General features: G+C 37.4%; 1 protein-coding gene across 1 annotated transcript; it reads left to right on the top strand.

The window, feature by feature from the left end:
* The first annotated feature begins 342 nt into the window (after window positions 1-342).
* LOC148716120 (uncharacterized) lies at window positions 343-17842 on the top strand. The gene is made up of 6 exons (XM_088745005.1): window positions 343-701; window positions 3115-3263; window positions 3711-3872; window positions 5018-5095; window positions 10297-10364; window positions 10962-17842. Exons 2-6 carry the CDS (start codon window positions 3173-3175, stop codon window positions 14451-14453), a joined length of 3891 nt encoding a protein of 1296 aa, XP_088601131.1. The 5' UTR covers window positions 343-701; window positions 3115-3172; the 3' UTR covers window positions 14454-17842.
* Window positions 17843-19201: the final 1359 nt, after the last annotated feature.

Raw genomic sequence — 19201 nt, 5'->3', positions numbered from 1 at the left:
TGAGAAATATTGAATTTTTATGTCTATAAATATGGTGAATAGTCAGTTTTTGGGAGTTTCCTCTAATCGTAATTTTTAGCTGAAAGCCAAAATTTTGCCACAATTACAGCTGAAATTGATACAGTATAACTGATTTTCGCGAGTCGTGAGCCGTTGATAAACTGATAATTGATTTACCACTGATTTTAAAGCACTTCCGGTTACGAAGCGCGTCATAAAATATGTATACTTCAACCTTGAATTGAATCATTGACCACTTTCAAAAATGGGTGCCGGATTAATATTCTTTTGTTTAAATTTAAATTAGCCTTTCTTGCCTCGCTTGAGATAATGTATTCTTTTGAATTTTGTACTGGAGAACGAGGCCAGAAAGGCTAATTTAAATTTAAACAAAAGAATATTAATCCGGCAGCCATTTATGAAAGTGGTTTATGGTCCATGGGACTCTCCTCTTTCACAAAACAGCTGCCATTTTTTCACAGCGGCGACAAGGTTGCAGCTTAGAACGGTTTATTGAGATTCTTCGTCCCATAACATACCTGTGGAGTCTTACTTGGTACTTTGTCAGTTCTAGTGACTTTCTTTGAAACATTTCCACGATGGACTGAGTTGGCACGATCGCAAAATAGTCAAACGTTGCTTCCGTTTCCGCGACAGAGGTAATCAAGGAAGCGTGGTTGTATCAGATATTTAAACATAAGGTAAATACTTTTATTTCGAGTTTCTCAGTTAACATTTTCTTCTTCAAATATTTTAATCTGTCCTAATTTTCCCTGATTTTCGGCAATAAAAGACCCTCAAACCGCCGAGTATTGCTAACTTTTTCTTTATTCTCACGTGCTGTGTATTGCCGCTTCCATGCAGTTGGTTATAACATGTTTTTAGCTAAACACTATGAACTTACATGTTGCAGCTGTTGAATTCACAAAGTATCAAAAAAAAAAAATACCAGGTATTTACGCTCGGACGAAATAAATGATTCGGGAGAGTTAAGGAATATCCAAATGATCGATTAAATTTACGCAGTGCTAGCGCTGATGATGGAAAAACTTTCAGTTTCGTTTTCGTGTCATGTTGCTAGAGTATGCAGTTCGTGTTTTGCACTAGCTTTCATGTTTAGATTATGTATTAACTTAACTGAAATGCTCCTCTATTAACGATGCATCTAATCAAAAAAAGATAAACATTTCAGGCGTATTCCTTGTGTTTATTTTTTGTTAGTTTAACAGTTATTTTGTACTTTTGATAGACTGTTAGATTCTCCTTCCAGACAGTGTATGTTAATTTATTCCCCTGTTTAACATTGGAACAATTAAGTTGGTGTCAACTAGGGTTTTATTCCAAGCATCCTTTCAGCTCTATTAAATTTTCAGAATCCAATTCAACAATTGTTAATGGTTGATTTGTATCAGTAAAGTTTTACCTTTTGCTATCAGCTAATAAAATGTGATCAGCATCAAGAATCACAACAACTGAATATCTCCAGTCAATTTATTTTATTAAAACTGGATTAGTTTTACATTTGGCTGCATGTATCTAAGTCTGTGTCCGGTGATAATCATATTATTACGTGGCAAGTAGTCTTGAGATAAATTCAAAAGTTTTGATTGGTTCTTATACTTGGTGAGGGTTTGCTATATGGACCATTTTCTTTAAAAAGGTCATACACAATGTATTTTTTTCTTGAAAGCCGGAAAACTCAAAGTAAACTAGTTTAGTCCAAGGGACATTTTAAACTACTTGCTCTTACTTTGCTTTCTCAAGCCATTATACCGGGAAATTATTGGCATGCAGTCATTTCTGTACTGCCACAACCTTGGGCCAATATTTTCCAGTACAGCCCTAATTGTGCTTGATCTGTTAGTAAGAAGTTAGGACTGGCTTTTACATAAATACTTTGCATGTTTCTCAGGTTATTTTGAATTCCATAGCAATTTTCTTGTTGCTCTGCATTGATTGAAATTTTTTGTAAATATAAATCCTCTATTGAAGACAGCTAGCAAGGATTTAGCTATGATATCTGAGAATAACAGATCTTGATGATTAAGAGAATTAAAGACTTGTACATTAGTTTCAAAGACAAATCAATTATATGCGCAAAACAATGGAACATATAATGATTGCAAAAAATAAAAAAACAATTAGCTATAAATTATGTGCATACCACCTGTCAAGTATTAAAATCCATTTCAACATACATCAGCACATTGGCATCAGTTCAAGTGGAAATAAAGCAAAAGGTCTACCCATTGCATTGTCAACAAGTTTTGACCAAGATCTCAATTTGATAATCCAATAAGAGAATTTTACTTTGGTTTTGTAAAATTTCTTTTTCATGAGAAAGGACTCAGCATAAACTCTCCCCTCCAGGGGAGAAGTGGTGGCCTAATTGTTAGTGGTTTCAGGACTCAGGGTCAAGATGTCTGCATTTGTAACCTGGCCAGGGCATTGTGTTTTGTTTTTGTGCAAGAAACTTTACTCTCAGAGTGTCTCTCTTCACCCAGGAGTGTACCTGGGTACTAGTGAATAATTTGTCAGGGAAGCCTGATGAAATGCCAGGGGTAACCGTGGGATACTGATTGGCATGACCCTTCCTAAGGGGGGAAAAGTAATACACACAATTGCTTTTTGTAAGGAAACCAGGATGAGATATGGCTGGATGGGCTTACATTGCTCTAATACAGACTTGATCTACCTTAATTGTTACCTACTGTAACAGCTTTCTTCCCAACAGCCTCTTAGTTCAAATGATTTAAATTGCTGTTACAAACTGTGAACTTGCAACTCACAGATGTTGATTTAGACTAGCTTTTGTAATTTACCTCAGTCAAGACTGTATTTTTTAAATCTTAATTATAATTGATTATAATGAGAAGTGAATTACATTTTACTGTTCATTTAAAAATAAATTATTGTTTTCTTCACTATAGATATCTTTTGTTTTTTTGCCACTTACCAATAACTTGTTTTTATGCTATTTTAGAATGTATTGGCTTGTTATAATTTTGTGTCAATGTATCCCTCCCATTCTTCAAAGAGAAAAATATTAACTTTGCAATTGGGTATGTTGAGCTGATGTTCATTACCATTTATAACCATGCATCTTTTTTTCAGGCCAAGATAATTTAAACTAGGAACTTTGTAAGAATTAAGCCTTTTTCTCACAGTTGTTATGGCTACAGAAAGAGGTCCAATTAAAGTTCCATGTGAAAATGAAGACTTACCCGAAAAAGAAAATGCAGCAGGCGAGGACGGTTTACGAGGTGAGTTGGGTTCAACTTTAACCTCAACTTGTCACCTGGCTTTTTGTTTATCTTAGGGTTCTTATCTCAGTTTTCTTTCTTCTTGCACTTAGTTTGTTTCAAAGTAGGGAATGCACTTTCTTCTTAACAACAACCACAACAACAACAGAGTCTGACTCGTTGGATGAGCTTTTAATAAAAAAAACCATCTCTGAAGGATTTTTCCTGGGGGGCGGGTGGGGGGAGAGGGGGTGAGGGCTGCAATCATTATCTCAGGTACAATACTGTATTGTCAAGGGGGGATGGGTCATCAGGGTCCAATCAGGCAGGTGCTAAGGTGGCAGCTAGCACAAAAGACAAAAATCTGCAGATTCTAAATTTCCAGATCTTGGCAGCTCTGCTTTTACACTTAAATAAACTACCCTCAGAATTTGACACAAATAATTATCTCTTACTTTTTCTTTGCAGCCAGAGCTGATGTTTACCGGAATCAGGGTAATGAGGCCTTTAAGAAAGGAGATTTTCTCAATGCCATTCACTTTTACACAGAAGGAATTAAAGTGAACTGCAATGACAAAGAACTGAAGGCCAAACTGTATAACAACAGGGCGATTGCACATTTTAAGCTGGGTAAGATAATTAAACTTTCAATATGCATTTTTCTCTTTCAAAGGGCTGTAGTGGTTTTCTGAAAAAGAGTGATGATTTTAAATTATGTTCCCGGACAACGGTTCCTTGAAAAAATATATTCCTTATCATTGGCCTGTAAATCATTATTTAAAATGAAATATTAAATAATTTGATAATAATAAAGTCAGTAATGCAGGAAGTCGTTCCCCAATCTTGTCATGTAAAAAACACTCGCTTCCAGATTGAATTAGCATTAGAACATAACTAGCAGAGCCGCGCAATCAAATTCAATAAATGTAAGCGCGGTGCTCAAAATGTGCATGCTGATAGCGTCAGCAAATCGCTTCGCCAGAAATCTTTTTTCGCGCAAGCAGGCATTGTTAGCGTGGGGATAAATAATAATTATATTTCGCGACTATAATGGATACAAAAAAAAGACTCGGCCTACTAGTCGGAAAGCGAAGACAATTTTTCGACCTTTTCCCTTGAGCTAGAGTTCTTAACTGAGGCAGAAAAAGAGGAAAACAGTGGAAAAGGAGACTCGACATCAGCGCCGTCACGATTCGCTGCAATTGATATTGTTGTCCGTTTTTCGCGTCGGATTTGATGCACAATTCCACCGGCTATGTTCTAAAACAATTGGTTCGTACTTTCAGTTGTGTGCACTATCGAGTTATAAAACACGTGAGAAGTTTGGAGAGCACTCGAGAAGCTAGAGTTGCCCTTGGCTATTGCCTCAGGCAACCCTTACGCTTCTTTCGTGCTCTCCAAACTTCCCTCGTGTTCCATAAACTCGATAGTGCACGCTAAAGCATGAACCAGTTGTTAATTGGAATTTGGAGTGTTGGGGAGCAGGGATGGTGCAGTGGTGAGAGCGCTCACCTCCTACCACTGTGGCCAGGGTTTGATTCCCAAATCTGGTGTCACATGTGGCTTTGAGTTTGTTGTTCATTCTCGTCTTTGCTCCTAGTGTTTTTCTCAGCGTCCTCCGGTTTTTCTCCCTTCACAAAAACCAACATCATACGAATTAATAAGTGATTTCTCATCCCAGAAATCAATAAACATCACAAGTTTCCTAAAATTATCTTTAAGTGATGGGTTTCCTACATTTAAGCTAATTTGACATTTTTATTTCAAAAAAACAGGAAATCACCAGGATTCACTGAGTGATGCAAAAGCTGCCACTGAGTTACAACCAACTTTCCTTAAAGCAATTGTGAGAGGTTAGATATGTTAGTTGGGATATAACCGAAAATAAAGTATTAATATCAAATGAATTTTTTTTTACTTTGTATTTTAATTGACTTTGAAACTTAATCAGCATATTCCATATGCCCTTTCCAGATTTCATTCAAATTTGGTGAATTTGATGGTCATGTTCAAGAAGAACTAAAAAATGTATCCCATTGTATAAAAGAAATATGTAAATATGTAAATTAGCACTCATCATGGTTGCTTCAAAATTGCTGCCGACGATCTTGTTCTTTTTGGTCTTCTCAAGTTTACTTCATCAGCGAATTCATACTGGAGATGACGATAGTACCATCGGTTACCATTCCCAAAGTTCATGTTCGTTGGTGCGAAATTTCCCACGTCTTATTTTTTCGGTTTACAGTCGAAAGGGCGGCATCGTCACGCCATTTTAGTTTCGCCCGCTTCCATCAACCGAAATTGAAATCCACCAAACGCGGATTTACATGTCTTAAAATCCCTGGAAAAGACCCAGACTTCGACCTTACAGTCTTCATGGATGTGGAAACGAACCCTGGACCTTCAGAAATCAAGAATTCTCGATCCTTCCAAACTCTTCATCCGCCCTCGCCGAGATGTTTTCGTTTACATCGACGAGAAACCATCATCTCATTACGGCGCTATACTACATCCAACCTGTCCCAAAATTTGCTCCTTACATTAAAAAATCTTGATATTCTCCGGTGTAGGGGAGTCCGAGCTGGCAAACAATCTCCAAATCGAAAGAGGCAAGTCCATCAGCAACTATGTTACCACCACTTCGAAGGAACGAATTAGAGTGCGAATCAACACCCGAGTTCCTTCTACGACGACCTCGCGGTATCGTGGCAGGAATCGCCCTTACATTAGGAGAGGCCTACGAGGTCCCTTCTATTTTAATTACAAACATTTGCAATCTATCGAACAAGGTTGACGACTTAAATCAAGTCGCCAGTCACAACAAAACTGATGTCATTTGTATAACTGAGACTTGGCTTTCACAATTGCTACCAGATTCAGCCGTCTCACTACCAGGATTTCTGTTATTGAGAAATGACAGAAAAAACCAGTCCTGTGGCGGCGTTTCCATATACATTAAGGAGATGTATACATCAAGGAGATGTATACATCAACGAGTTTTTCTCGTTGCCATGTTCCCACCAATAACGTAGCTCCATTTTCTGCCTTTAAGAGCACACACAACCCACAATTCCTCTATTCGCTCCAACGAAGGGCTAACGCTCGACACGTCAGCTTTTGTAAACGTTACGGTGGCCAATTTACCATTTCAACTTTGTTGATATATCCAGATTATTTCGTTACCCCCACCGACGCAGCCCCAAACAGTTTCTTTAAAAACTATCAGCCTTTATTCATTTGTTAGACCAGGTGTTTGACTCTATCGACCGACGTCAATATGCACGTCATGGACACTCTACAGTGCACGCACTAATTTATTTAATGCAAGCTATACACAAAGCTATTGATTCAGGTAACTGCTCTGTTCGGATAGTTTTTGCTGATTTTACTAAAGGTTTCGATATCATAGACCTCTCAGTATTATTAGATGAACTCAGATTGTTCAACATCGATCAAACTCTGTTTTTTTGGATTCGTTCCTTTCTTACAAACCGGACACAAGGTGTACCATGGAAGCAAGTCAATGGTGGCGTCCCACCGGGAACAAAACTCAGATTGACGCTCTTTACTGTTATGATAAACAAGCTACTCAGTAATTGGCATATGCGTACGAAGTATGTTGATGACACTACTGCATTTGAGATCATTCCAAGGAACTCCGTCAGTATGCTAGATGTAGTTGTCAGACAAATCCATGATTATTGCATAGAACATAGGATGAAATTAAAACCCAAAAATGTAAAGAAATGTACGTAAATTTCATGAAGAATTCGATTACTGCAATGCGACCTATAAGTGTTGGAAATCAAGAAGTGGAGCGGGTAGGAACTTATAAGCTTTTAGGAGTTATAATTAGAGATGACCTTAAATGGAACACTCACGTTGAATATGTGACTGCCAAGGCAGCTAAGAAATTATACGCTCTAAGGTTGTTGAAACGCGCAGGAGTTATGCCAGAAGACATGCTTAAGGTATACACTTGTAATATCAGATCGGTCCTAGAGTATGCTGCGGAAGTGTGGCAAGACATCCCCGCATACCTCTCCGATGCTATTGAATCCATACAAAAAGAGCCTTAAAAATTATATTCCCAAATTTTAGTTATCAACAAGCCCTAGACCAGGCAAAATTGTCATTGTTGGTAGATCGTAGGATATTCGTTTGTAAAAAGTTGATGGCGGAAATGAGGAATGAAGACCACCCCATATCTTTCTTAGCTCCGCAAGCTATGACAAGTTCTTTTCCTTATCAGGAAATACCAAAGCCACAACAAAAATGAAAACAACAAAAAGAACAAATGACTTTTTTACTTTTAGGTATTCCTAGACTTAACTATTATTGTAATACTTATTACAATTATTCCAATCTTAAGACTTATTATTGTAAATAGACTTTATTATTGTATCTAGTAAGATTCTTTCTAATATCCTTAGAATTCGATTACTGCAATGCGACCTATAAGTGTTGGAAATCAAGAAGTGGAGCGGGTAGGAACTTATAAGCTTTTAGGAGTTATAATTAGAGATGACCTTAAATGGAACACTCACGTTGAATATGTGACTGCCAAGGCAGCTAAGAAATTATACGCTCTAAGGTTGTTGAAACGCGCAGGAGTTATGCCAGAAGACATGCTTAAGGTATACACTTGTAATATCAGATCGGTCCTAGAGTATGCTGCGGAAGTGTGGCAAGACATCCCCGCATACCTCTCCGATGCTATTGAATCCATACAAAAAGAGCCTTAAAAATTATATTCCCAAATTTTAGTTATCAACAAGCCCTAGACCAGGCAAAATTGTCATTGTTGGTAGATCGTAGGATATTCGTTTGTAAAAAGTTGATGGCGGAAATGAGGAATGAAGACCACCCCATATCTTTCTTAGCTCCGCAAGCTATGACAAGTTCTTTTCCTTATCAGGAAATACCAAAGCCACAACAAAAATGAAAACAACAAAAAGAACAAATGACTTTTTTACTTTTAGGTATTCCTAGACTTAACTATTATTGTAATACTTATTACAATTATTCCAATCTTAAGACTTATTATTGTAAATAGACTTTATTATTGTATCTAGTAAGATTCTTTCTAATATCCTTGTAAAATTACACTGTTCAGTTATTCAGTTTTTGAACTGCCAGAAGTGTTAAAAAGCTACCATCATCATACCATCATCATCATCAAAGTTATTCAAAATATGGTTTTCCTTTTTCTTATTTTTGCATTACATGTGTTATTCTTACCAACCTATCTCTTCCTAATTTTATGGGAATTATCAGTTCCGACAGAGCTGACTAACGTATACGCATGCGGCAGGTTTTGCCGCGGAAACACGAATTTTGAGTCCTTCGCATGGTTGATTTCCTATTCTGTTGCTTCGAGGCGTCGTTTTCCTTGCCGCTTTTCTTTTACAGATCAAACTCCAAAAATTTGGTACACCCCCAAAAAATTTTCAAAAATTAATTTTCTCCTTTAAACCTTTGGAAATAGGAAAGTGCCTTCGACGAAAACAGAGTTCCTCGGTTTTAATGATCAGCCCTTATTATTTTCCGCTAATTTCGCTAAATTTTAGACTCAGCACACTTGAGCCCGTGTTGTTGACCGCATACCCGATGATTTAGCATTTGTCACCTCTGTCATCAGTCCCAATATGAGTGTTCTTGAAAGTTTGAATTACCAGAAATCTAATGCAACTGAAACATCTAGGGCCTGTTTACTTTATTGTAAATTGGCTTTTAATGTTCCATGAAATAGTAATAATAACAGTAGCAAACAGCAACAGCAAACTTTATTTATTTACTTTTAATTATTAATTACAGAATAATTTACAGAAAGCAATATCCACTGCCCGCAGATAGCAGATTAGCTAGTTGAGGCAACAAGTGGTTGCACAAATTCATATTCTATATATATATATATATATATACAAAATAATATAAATGGCTCACAAGAAAGACTTGAAAAGAAGAGTAACAAATGTTAAATAAGTAAACAAATAAATAAAAACAAATTCACCTTAATTAAGTTTACATTGGAAATATAAGAAGCTGACTTTTCAGGAAATTTTTGTTATGAAGTCAGGTAAATCAATATAATTATTTTCTTCTGAAAGTATTCGGAGTAAAGTGTCGTGGACATTGATTTTAAAGTTAATTTTGGACATTTGACGCATTTCACAGGGTAACCTATTCCAGATTTTTACGCCATACTTTGAAAAAGACCTAGTTTGTTTGTCTAACTTGAGTATTTAAAATAATAGTCACCTCTTGAAGATGATCTTTTACTATATGAATGAATAGTAGATTGGGAAGCAAATAAGTTAGATATGTTAGTAGGCGTTAAGCTGTTGGATATATCATGCATTAGAATAGCAACGGATTTAAGGTAGAGTAGATCTAAGGGAAGAAAGTTAGAGGAGACAAAATAGTTTAGTTAAGTTTATTAGCTTCGTCAACCGGCAGGAACACCGCACCAGCTTGCGCCAATTACTGCGGGCCCAGTAAACCCACCCATCCCACCCCAGGGGAGGACATCCATCACACACTAATCTCGTGCGTGGGAAATCAACGTCTCCTACCCCTAACCCTGCAGGAGACGGGACCTCCATTTATTCGTCCCTCTCCGAGAAGACTAGAATATCGAACCATTTCTTGATGTTACAGAAAGGTAGCAAATTCTTCTCAATTATTTTAAGACCTTGAGTGTTGGTCCGGCCGGGACTTGAACTCTCCACCTCCCGCACAACAGTCCAGCGCACTATCCATTGGGCTAACTGGGCGGCGGTTAACAAGATAAAATAAGATACTGCAAGAGAATTGTAGTCAGCGAAGAACATGAGGCGGAAAGTGCGTTTTTGAAGAATAAGAATTTTGTTTTTGTAAGTTTTAGAAGCTTGCCCCTGAGCGACTATGCCTGTTTTTCTTTTGCTTTTGTTTGTTTGTTTGTTTCCTTTTCTTCTAATCTGTAATGTTTTAGCTTTAAATGGTTTAATTTCTGGTTCTTTTCTTAAAATTGAGTGCGAGTAAATATATAAGATCTTTGTGTTGTTTCCTACAGGAGCCACTGCCTGTGTTGGACTGAAGAGATTTAAAGAAGCAATTACTTGGTGTGATAAGGGATTAGCTGTATCCTTTGAAGGAATCTTGACCATTGACATATAGTTTATGGGAGAAAATATGAAGAAGGGTATCAATTTATATGGGTACTTTTCAGCTCATGCTTTATGTGATTAAAAAAAGTGGGAAAAGTGGTATACTCTTTTCAGCCACGACCTTGTCGTACTCTTCCTGCTACGGATGGTACATATAATGTTTGGTTAAAGACTCTAATATTCATGCAGCCAGTGTGTACATTGTTCCTGGGCAAGAGATCTCTCTGAAACGCGTGGAAAGGTAAGCTTAGTAATGTTCAGGTGGCGATATTCTTCCCTGACTTTTGCCCACTACTGACACATGCTGCCCAAAGAAAACAGGCAATCAAGTGTTTGGAAACAAGGGGCTATATTCAGATATCTCGAGTTAAAATTTGAGACTGTAGACAGAAAGGAAACTTTATGTTATGTGCAGATTTACTTCAGAACTAAGTCTTTATTGCATAGATGAAACATTCACTTCAGTTGTAAGCCCTTAAATCAAATACCGATGTGATCAGAAACACCTTTTTCGTTTTTGTATTTTGTTTTTTGATGTTTTATTAATGGTGTAACCTTAACATAAAAAAAGATTGAAAAAAAGAATAAGATCTTGTTGTCATTGAGAAGTCATTCTGTCAGAGAAGTGGGAGATAAGTCCGTGGAGGAAAAAGATCATATCAGCTGTGATCACACCAGTGCAAGTTCTGGTGATGTAAAGAAAGTAATAGACTACTATAATCAACTTGCTAAAATTGCCAAAGAAATGGGTGAGAAGTCAGCTGAAGGGTGTGCTTATGGTGAACTCGGGAATGTTTTTCTGAGTGTAGGTGAAATCAAAAGAGCTGTAAACTACTACAGCCTTTGTCTTGATATTGCTAAACATGTTGGTGACACACCTCTAAAGGGAAAAGCCTACAGCAGTCTTGGCAGTGCTCATCACAGACTCGGTGATTTAAAGAAAGCCATTGAGTACCACCAACTACACCTTAAAGTAACTAAACAAGTAGGAGTCAAGTATGAAGAGAGTGTGGCTTATAGCAATCTTGGCAATGCTTATCAGAGTCTGGGTGATTTCAAAAAAGCCGTAGAGTACCACAACTTACAGCTTAAAATAGCTAAAGAAATAGGAGACAAGGGCGGGGAGGGTAATGCTTATGGCAGTCTTGGCAATGCTTATCAGTCCCTAGGTGATCTAAAAAAGGCCATAAAGTACCACAACCTACATCTTAAAATAGCTAAAGAAATAAGAGACAAGGGTGGGGAGGGCAATGCAAATGGCAATCTTGGCAATGCTTATCTATCCCTGGGTGATTTCCAAAAAGCATTAGAGTACCACAAACTACATCTTGAAGTAGCTAAAGAAATAGGAGACAAGTGTGGGGAGGGTCGAGCTTATGGAAATCTTGGTAATGCCTATCAGAGTCTGGGTGATTTCAAAACAGCATTAGAGTACCACAAACTACATCTTGAAATAGCTAAGAAAATAGGAGACAAGGGTGGGGAGGGTAATGCTTATGGCAGTCTTGGCAATGCTTATCAATCCCTGGGTGATTTCCAAAAAGCCATAGAGTACCACAAACTAGATGTTGAAATGGCTAAAGAAATAGGAGACAAGGGTGGGAAGGGTCAAGCTTATGGAAATCTTGGTAATGCCTATCAGAGTCTGGGTGATTTCAAAAAAGCATTAGAGTACCACAAACTATATCTTGAAATAGCTAAAGAAATAGGAGACAAGGGTGGGGAGGGTAAAGCTTATGGAAATCTTGGTAATGCCTATCAGAGTCTGGGTGATTTGAAAAAAGCATTAGAGTGCCACAAACTATGTCTTGAAATAGCTAAAGAAATAGGAGACAAGGGTGGGGAGAGTCAAGCTTATGGAAATCTTGGTAATGCCTATCAGACTCTAGGTGATTTCAAAAAAGCATTAGAGTACCACAAACTACATCTTGAAAGAGCTAAAGAAATAGGAGACAAGGGTGGGGAGGGCAATGCAAATGGCAGTCTTGGCAATGCTTATGAAGCCCTGGGTGATTTCCAAAAAGCCATAGAGTACCACAAACTAGATCTTGAAATAGCTAAAGAAATAGGAGACAAGGGTGGGGAGGGTCAAGCTTATGGAAATCTTGGTAATGCCTATCAGAGTGTGGGTGATTTCAAAAAAGCATTAGAGTACCACAAACTACATCTTGTAATAGCTAAAGAAATAGGAGACAAGGGTGGGGAGGGTATTGCAAATGGCAGTCTTGGCAATGCTTATCAATCCTTGGGTGATTTCCAAAAAGCCATAGAGTACCACAAACTAGATCTTGAAATAGCTCAAGAAATAGGAGACAAGGGTGGGGAGGGTCAAGCTTATGGAAATCTTGGTAATGCCTATCAGAGTCTGGGTGATTTCAAAAAAGCATTAGAGTACCATAAACTCCATCTTGAAATAGCTCAAGAAATAGGAGACAAGGGTGGGGAGGGTAATGCCTATTCCAGCCTCGGTAATGCTTACTTTAGTCTCGGCGACTTTTTACAGGCCAAGGAGTCATATAACGTAACGCTTAAAATTGCGATAGAGGTTGAAAAGAAATCCTTGGAGGCATCGGCCCACTGTTCATTAGCAAATGTTTTCGGGTCACTGGGTCTACTACCAAACGCCGTTGAACATTACCAAGCCAGCATAACCTTATTCAATGCTCTGAGAATACTTCTAAAATCTAAAGATGAGTGGAAAGTTAATTTTCGAAATCAGCATCAAATGGCGTATACGGGTTTGTGGAGAGTTCTCGTGAAACAAGGTAAGATACACGAAGCCTTATTTGCTGCTGAGAAAGGACGAGCTCAAGCTTTGACTGACCTGATGGAATCCAGTTTTTGTGGAGGAACAAGTCAGTCTAAGGGAGACAATACAGATTTACAACTTTTAAAGAACATTCCATCAAACACTGTCTTTCAGGCAGTGGACAAAGACGACGTTTATCTCTGGATTGTGTCTGAAGGAAATCAAATTCAGTTAAGACAAAGTAAACTCAAAGATTCTCTTTCAGAAAATAGGGGAGCAAGCCAGTCCTTTCAGTCGTTCGTCCTCGGTGTCTATAGAGAACTTGGTGTTCTTTCTAATGTGAGATGCGAGAATCGATCTTTGGATACTTTGAGGGAATGCCGCTCAAAAGTTCATAAGGAAACTGGAGAGGACACCCCTCAACCTCTTGTTCAAAAAAACCAATGCTTGGGCACTTTGTATGATAACATTATGAAGCCGGTGGCCGACCTGGTTGAAGGGAATCAGCTGCTAATTGTTCCCGATGGACCTCTGTGGCTCGTTCCGTATGCTGCATTGAAGGATGGTAATTCTAAATACCTTTGTGAATCATTCAGAATCAGACTTGCTCCATCGTTAACAAGTCTCAAACTCATTGCCGATTGCCCAGAAGATTATCACAAAAGCGGTGGCGCGTTGCTTGTAGGAAATCCGTGGGTAGGCGAGGTTACTGACAACCATGGAAAGAAACTTCTGGAGCAGCTTCCGTGTGCTCAAGAGGAAGTAGAAATGATCGGACAGATTTTGAAGACCACTCCAATCACTGGTAGACAGGCCACGAAACGAGAGGTGTTGAAAAGACTCAATTCCGTTTCCTTAGTTCACTTCGCGGCGCACGGATGTATGGAAACCGGCGAAATTGCTCTCACACCTGACCCAGACCGAATAGCTACTGTGCCAACGAAGGAGGATTACATTTTAACAATTGGAGACGTGTTGGATATTGAACTTCGCGCCAAACTTGTTGTGCTCAGTTGCTGCCATAGTGGTTGGGGCGAGATCAAGGCTGAGGGTGTGGTTGGCATCGCGCGAGCCTTTATGGGGGCTGGTGCTCGGTCTGTTGTGGTGTCCCTTTGGGCGATTGATGACGAAGCTACTCTTGAGTTTATGAAATGCTTTTATCAACACCTTGCAGAAGGTAAACTTGCAAGTGAGTCTCTGAACCTGGCCATGAAAAGCCTCAGAGAATCAGACAAGTACAGCAACATCAAATACTGGGCGCCTTTTCTGTTGATTGGAGATGACGTCACTCTTGACTTCAGGGCAAAGGAATGAGAAAATTTGAATATGAAACCAGATCGATGAAAAGTGGTTTTTTTTTATCTTGAAAAGAAAAATTGGCGCATGCACTTGGAAAGCTTGAATGTTTCTCTGATTTTGGAGTTTTTGGCTTCTTTTCATTCCTTTTTAGCTTGCCACTATTTTACCTGTATTTGAAGTGTCGTTGCTAATATTGGTAATTAAAACTTGAGATATGGAACTTTTTTCTTTGCTGAAGAAATAAAAACAGACTGTATCGTTAAATACTGATCAGTGGAATTGTCTTTTTTTAACCTTTAAAAATTTAAATGCTTGCCAAAAGAACAGAATGTAACAAGGCTTTTGTTGTGAAGGCCTGAAGTAGTTGAATGGTGATCACGAGATTTCAGTTATCACCAAAATGATAGTCAACTCTATTCCTATATCATAATCAGTTGTACCGAAATCAATTTAAAGGTTTTTCTTGTACATAACCAGGAGCTTGTCCATTGGGTTTTCACTATATTTATGCTCTAAGCTTTTGATAAGCCACCAAATTGTTCATTATTTGCAAAAGTTGGCTAAAGTTTGATTTCAAAATTCTATAATTTGAAGCCATATCTTAAATAAACTTGGATGGTTTTCCGCATAATAAGTACTTATTCTACAAGGACGTAAAGACAGCAGAGTGACAATAACTCTCAATATAGAAACGACAACTTTGAGTTTAAATTTACAAGACATGTTTCAACATTCTCATGTCATCTTCAGTTGCAAATGAGCTTTTAACGGTTGTACATTTGAATTTATATTAAGGTACGTTACAAATTACGTGTCAGGGCTTACGTTACAATTTGAATATTAAATAAGCGAAAATGTAAATAGAGTGCGCTTGAATGGACCCAAAAAAAAAAAAATAATAATAATAATAATAAAATAAAAGACCAAGGAACAACATAATTAAAAGGAAAGAGACCATTCTAGATGCTTCAATTGCTGATTAAGAATGGGTTTTTCCCACTTAATAAGCAATGCCTCTGATCTTAATTTGGTATTTTGAACCGGCAGAATCTAAGATCGTGAAACATTCTGTATCACAAGAGTCAAGACAGGCCCTTGATGATTGCAGGTGCCTGTAAATGTGCGAAGTTTTTTCCGACAAGCGGTGCTCACGAACTCCTCTACAAATGTGGCTAATGGTCTCACCAATATAACTGGCATTACAGCCAGCACACGAAAATTTATAAACGACACGCGAACGTAGACCTAGCAACCCATTCTTAATCAGCAATTGAAGCATATAGAATCGTCTCTTTCCCTTTAATTATGTTGTTCCTTGGTCTTTTATTTTATTATTATTTTTTTCTTTTTTTTTTGGTCTAGTCAAGCGCGCGCTATTTACATTTTTCGCGTATTTAATATTCAAACTGTAACGTAAGCCCTGACACGTAATTTGTAACCTACCTTAATATAAATTCAAATGTACAACTGTTAAAAGCTCATTTGCAACTGAAGATGACATGAGAATGTCGAAACATACTTATTCTACGAATTGAAATTACCTTGAAAAAATCATTTCCTTTTTAGAGGTTTTTCATTCCATTTTGATCCAATCTAATTTTATTAGTGCCAAGATTACCATTCTAAGCATGATTCGAAGAGGTAAATATCTAACATGATGTTACTGAATAGATCTTAGGTAAGATGACTTCATATACTTAGAAGAACAGGCCTCATTTGCACTAATTTTACCATGAATCTTAGCATTTTTCTTGGTTTTTTTTTGTGTGAGTTTTCTCTTCATTTCAGTGTCTTGGGAACACTTTCTAAATTACATTTATGACTCCGCATCTTGAAAATGAGGCCTGGAGGTTAAACTGGGTATTCCACCGTACACATGCATACATAGGGCCTATTCACTAACCACATGTTAGAGGAATAAGATCTACTGATATCAAATAAGTTTGGTCAATTTACATTTGTACACTTAATGTATATTTGTACATAATGTACATTTGTACACTTATCTGTCCATTTTAAAGACCCAGAACAGAAAGGTTGAAATTTTCCTTGTAATCTAAACAATAAAACAGCTAAGCAGAGTTCACTGTACGTGAGGTTTCATTATTTGTAAATTCTAATGCTCGTGACATGGTAATTGTTTTTTCAGTAGGAAAAATATTTACACACATAAGTAAGGGAAGCGATTCAAGTACATGTAAACCATGTAGTCCTGAAAGGGAAGTACTGTGTAGAAAAGGGTCATGAATAAATGTAAATCTGAGAGGGTTTATAGCTTCAGAATAAGATTTTCAATTTTTGAAAATTTTCTGGTCAAATTTTTTTTTATATTTCTTTACAGTTACCTTAGTATAAAGTAAAGATGTTTCATAAAGTCCTTATTGGTTTTTAAAATATTACTAGGTATTCAAGGCTTGCTTTGTACTTAGGATCAGTTGAGTGGTCAGAAGTTAAAGATATACTGTATCCCAGCAGTTTTAGAGGAAATCAATAAAAAATGAATCTTACCTTAGCAGATTTTTGTAACTAGCATATGTGTTCTTGTAATAGTTAACCTCGCATATGGTTGAATATGATGTAACGTAGGATTTTTTAAACAAGCTGGGATAGTTTCAACTAAATATGCTTTGTATAATGTCAATGTACTTCGCGTAAGTTAGTTAGTTGCTTGTTTTATTCATAGTTGAAGATAGTTCTTCATTTTACCTTAGCTTATTTAACTCATGAACTCCCAACCTCAGAGGAAATCATGATATTCTCGCAACTGATTAGAATACGTATCCTTGTTGCTTAATTCAGATAATTCTCTGTTACATCCCGTTTGTACTAAAACTTGTCATCCAGTTTACATTTATGTTGATTTTCATGAACACTATGTTTGCCATTGTATTAATAGTGTGAGGAGAGTTCAAATTACGATCAGTCTTGGGAGTTCATGGTTCATTTTAGTTTTTTGTGAACTTAGCTGCCATGATTGCCATGCTTAGCATGTTTTGAAGAACAAAATACCAAATGATGTTTGAGATGTAAGACCTTTCAAAGCCAACGCAGCTGGTTCTATTGAAGTTCCTTTTATTATTCAGAAGAAAAATTCTCCAAACTGACGAGATTGCGAGCTAATGCGTTTCTTTGCTGCTTAATTCCTGGAATTCAAAGTTATGTCTAGCAAAAAATTATCCTCCAGTTTAGAATTTTTTTAATTTTTATCGACACTATGTTCGTCAGTGTAGTAACACTGTGAGGAGAATTCAAATTACGATCAGTCTTGGGAGATAATAACATCATTTTAGTGTCTCCGTTTAGCGTTTATGTTTATTAAATCGTCTATAGCAATTCAATGTGGTGTCTCGTGTACTTATTTTGTACTTCTTTGTGGTAGAGAAATATATATTTTGTAAAAGTGATGCTTTGATTTTCATTGTCTGTCTCCATATTCTAAGGATTCACAACAAGTGAGCTGCAGAGACATAGAGACTTCAAATGAATAAAGGCTGATAGTTTCGAAAGAAACTGTTTGGGGCTGCGTCGGTGGGAGTAACGAAATAATTTGGATATATCAACAAAGTTGAAATGGTAAATTGGCCACCGTAACGATTACAAAAGCTGACGTTTCGAGCGTTAGCCCTTCGTCGGAGCGAAGAGACTTCCAAAGCTTGTTATGACCCGCGCGCGCCAAGTAGATTATCAGTCCAGCTGGCAGTGTACCAGAAGTCCTTATTTCAAACCCCAGCCCCCCCTCCCTCCCACTTAACAGACCAGCTACTCTATTCTATTGCATCTTTTCCAATGTTTATCGTTCCCTGAACGATACCCCTTGAAATGCATCTCGGTGTCTTTTTTTCTTACGCAAGTTTTTATCACCATTAACATTTGCACAATCTTTTTTTTTCTCCTTTATTTCGAGGAAACTGGAAATTTTAGCATCAAAAGGTATGACATGTTTTTATTATTATACGTTGCCTGAATTCTTCTCCACAAAGCACAAGACGGTCAGTCAGCTGATATCTGTCGTAATCTTTTGAGCATCATGGGCGCTCGCACCTGACACAAAAAGATTGTCACAAGAACTCAAACTTGTTTTTTCATATTCAAGCCCCTGGCTCAACGACAACAACAACAACAGCGCTTCTTTAAACACGATAAAAAAAAAATTCAGCAAAAGCTGATGTGGTCGTGTGCAAACAATAGGACTAAATTCTTAACTAATTACAAGAAGACTAATGCAAGATTTCCACATATTTACAACAATAAAAATTCTACATAGTGCATCATTATGATATACGTGGCTTAAAAATACACTTGAGTGACTTTTTAAAAGCGTCAACGTCTTGAATTGATCTCATTTGATTTTCCAGGGCGTTCCACCGAGTAATTGACTTGTATGAGCATGATTTCTTGACCATATCGGTCTTAGGTCTTGGTAACTTAAATGTCATTTTCCTCCTGAGGTCGTAACTACTTACATACTTTTCAAAACGACAGTTCTAAGGACATGGTGAAAGATGATAATAGGCTTATTAAGGCCTTAAAAAATATCGCAGATTTTTAGACCGAAATAAACTCCGGTCAATTGTTTAGTATTCAAAGCATTTATATTATAAAACCTAAAACTTTGAATTGATGTCAATTGTTCCAATCAACTCGTTACCATTTACACTGAAATTTCCGAAAAATATCAAGGGGGATTATGTGTAAACAATAAGATTGTACTACAATCAAAGGGATCGAAAGATGAAACATTTTCAGGCGCCATCTCGTTCGCC

This window comes from Stylophora pistillata, chromosome 14 (genome assembly GCF_964205215.1).
Source record: "Stylophora pistillata chromosome 14, jaStyPist1.2, whole genome shotgun sequence".
NCBI lineage: Eukaryota > Metazoa > Cnidaria > Anthozoa > Scleractinia > Pocilloporidae > Stylophora > Stylophora pistillata.
The sequence above is the reverse complement of the archived record's forward strand: the minus strand, read 5'-3'. Positions and strand labels throughout refer to the sequence as shown.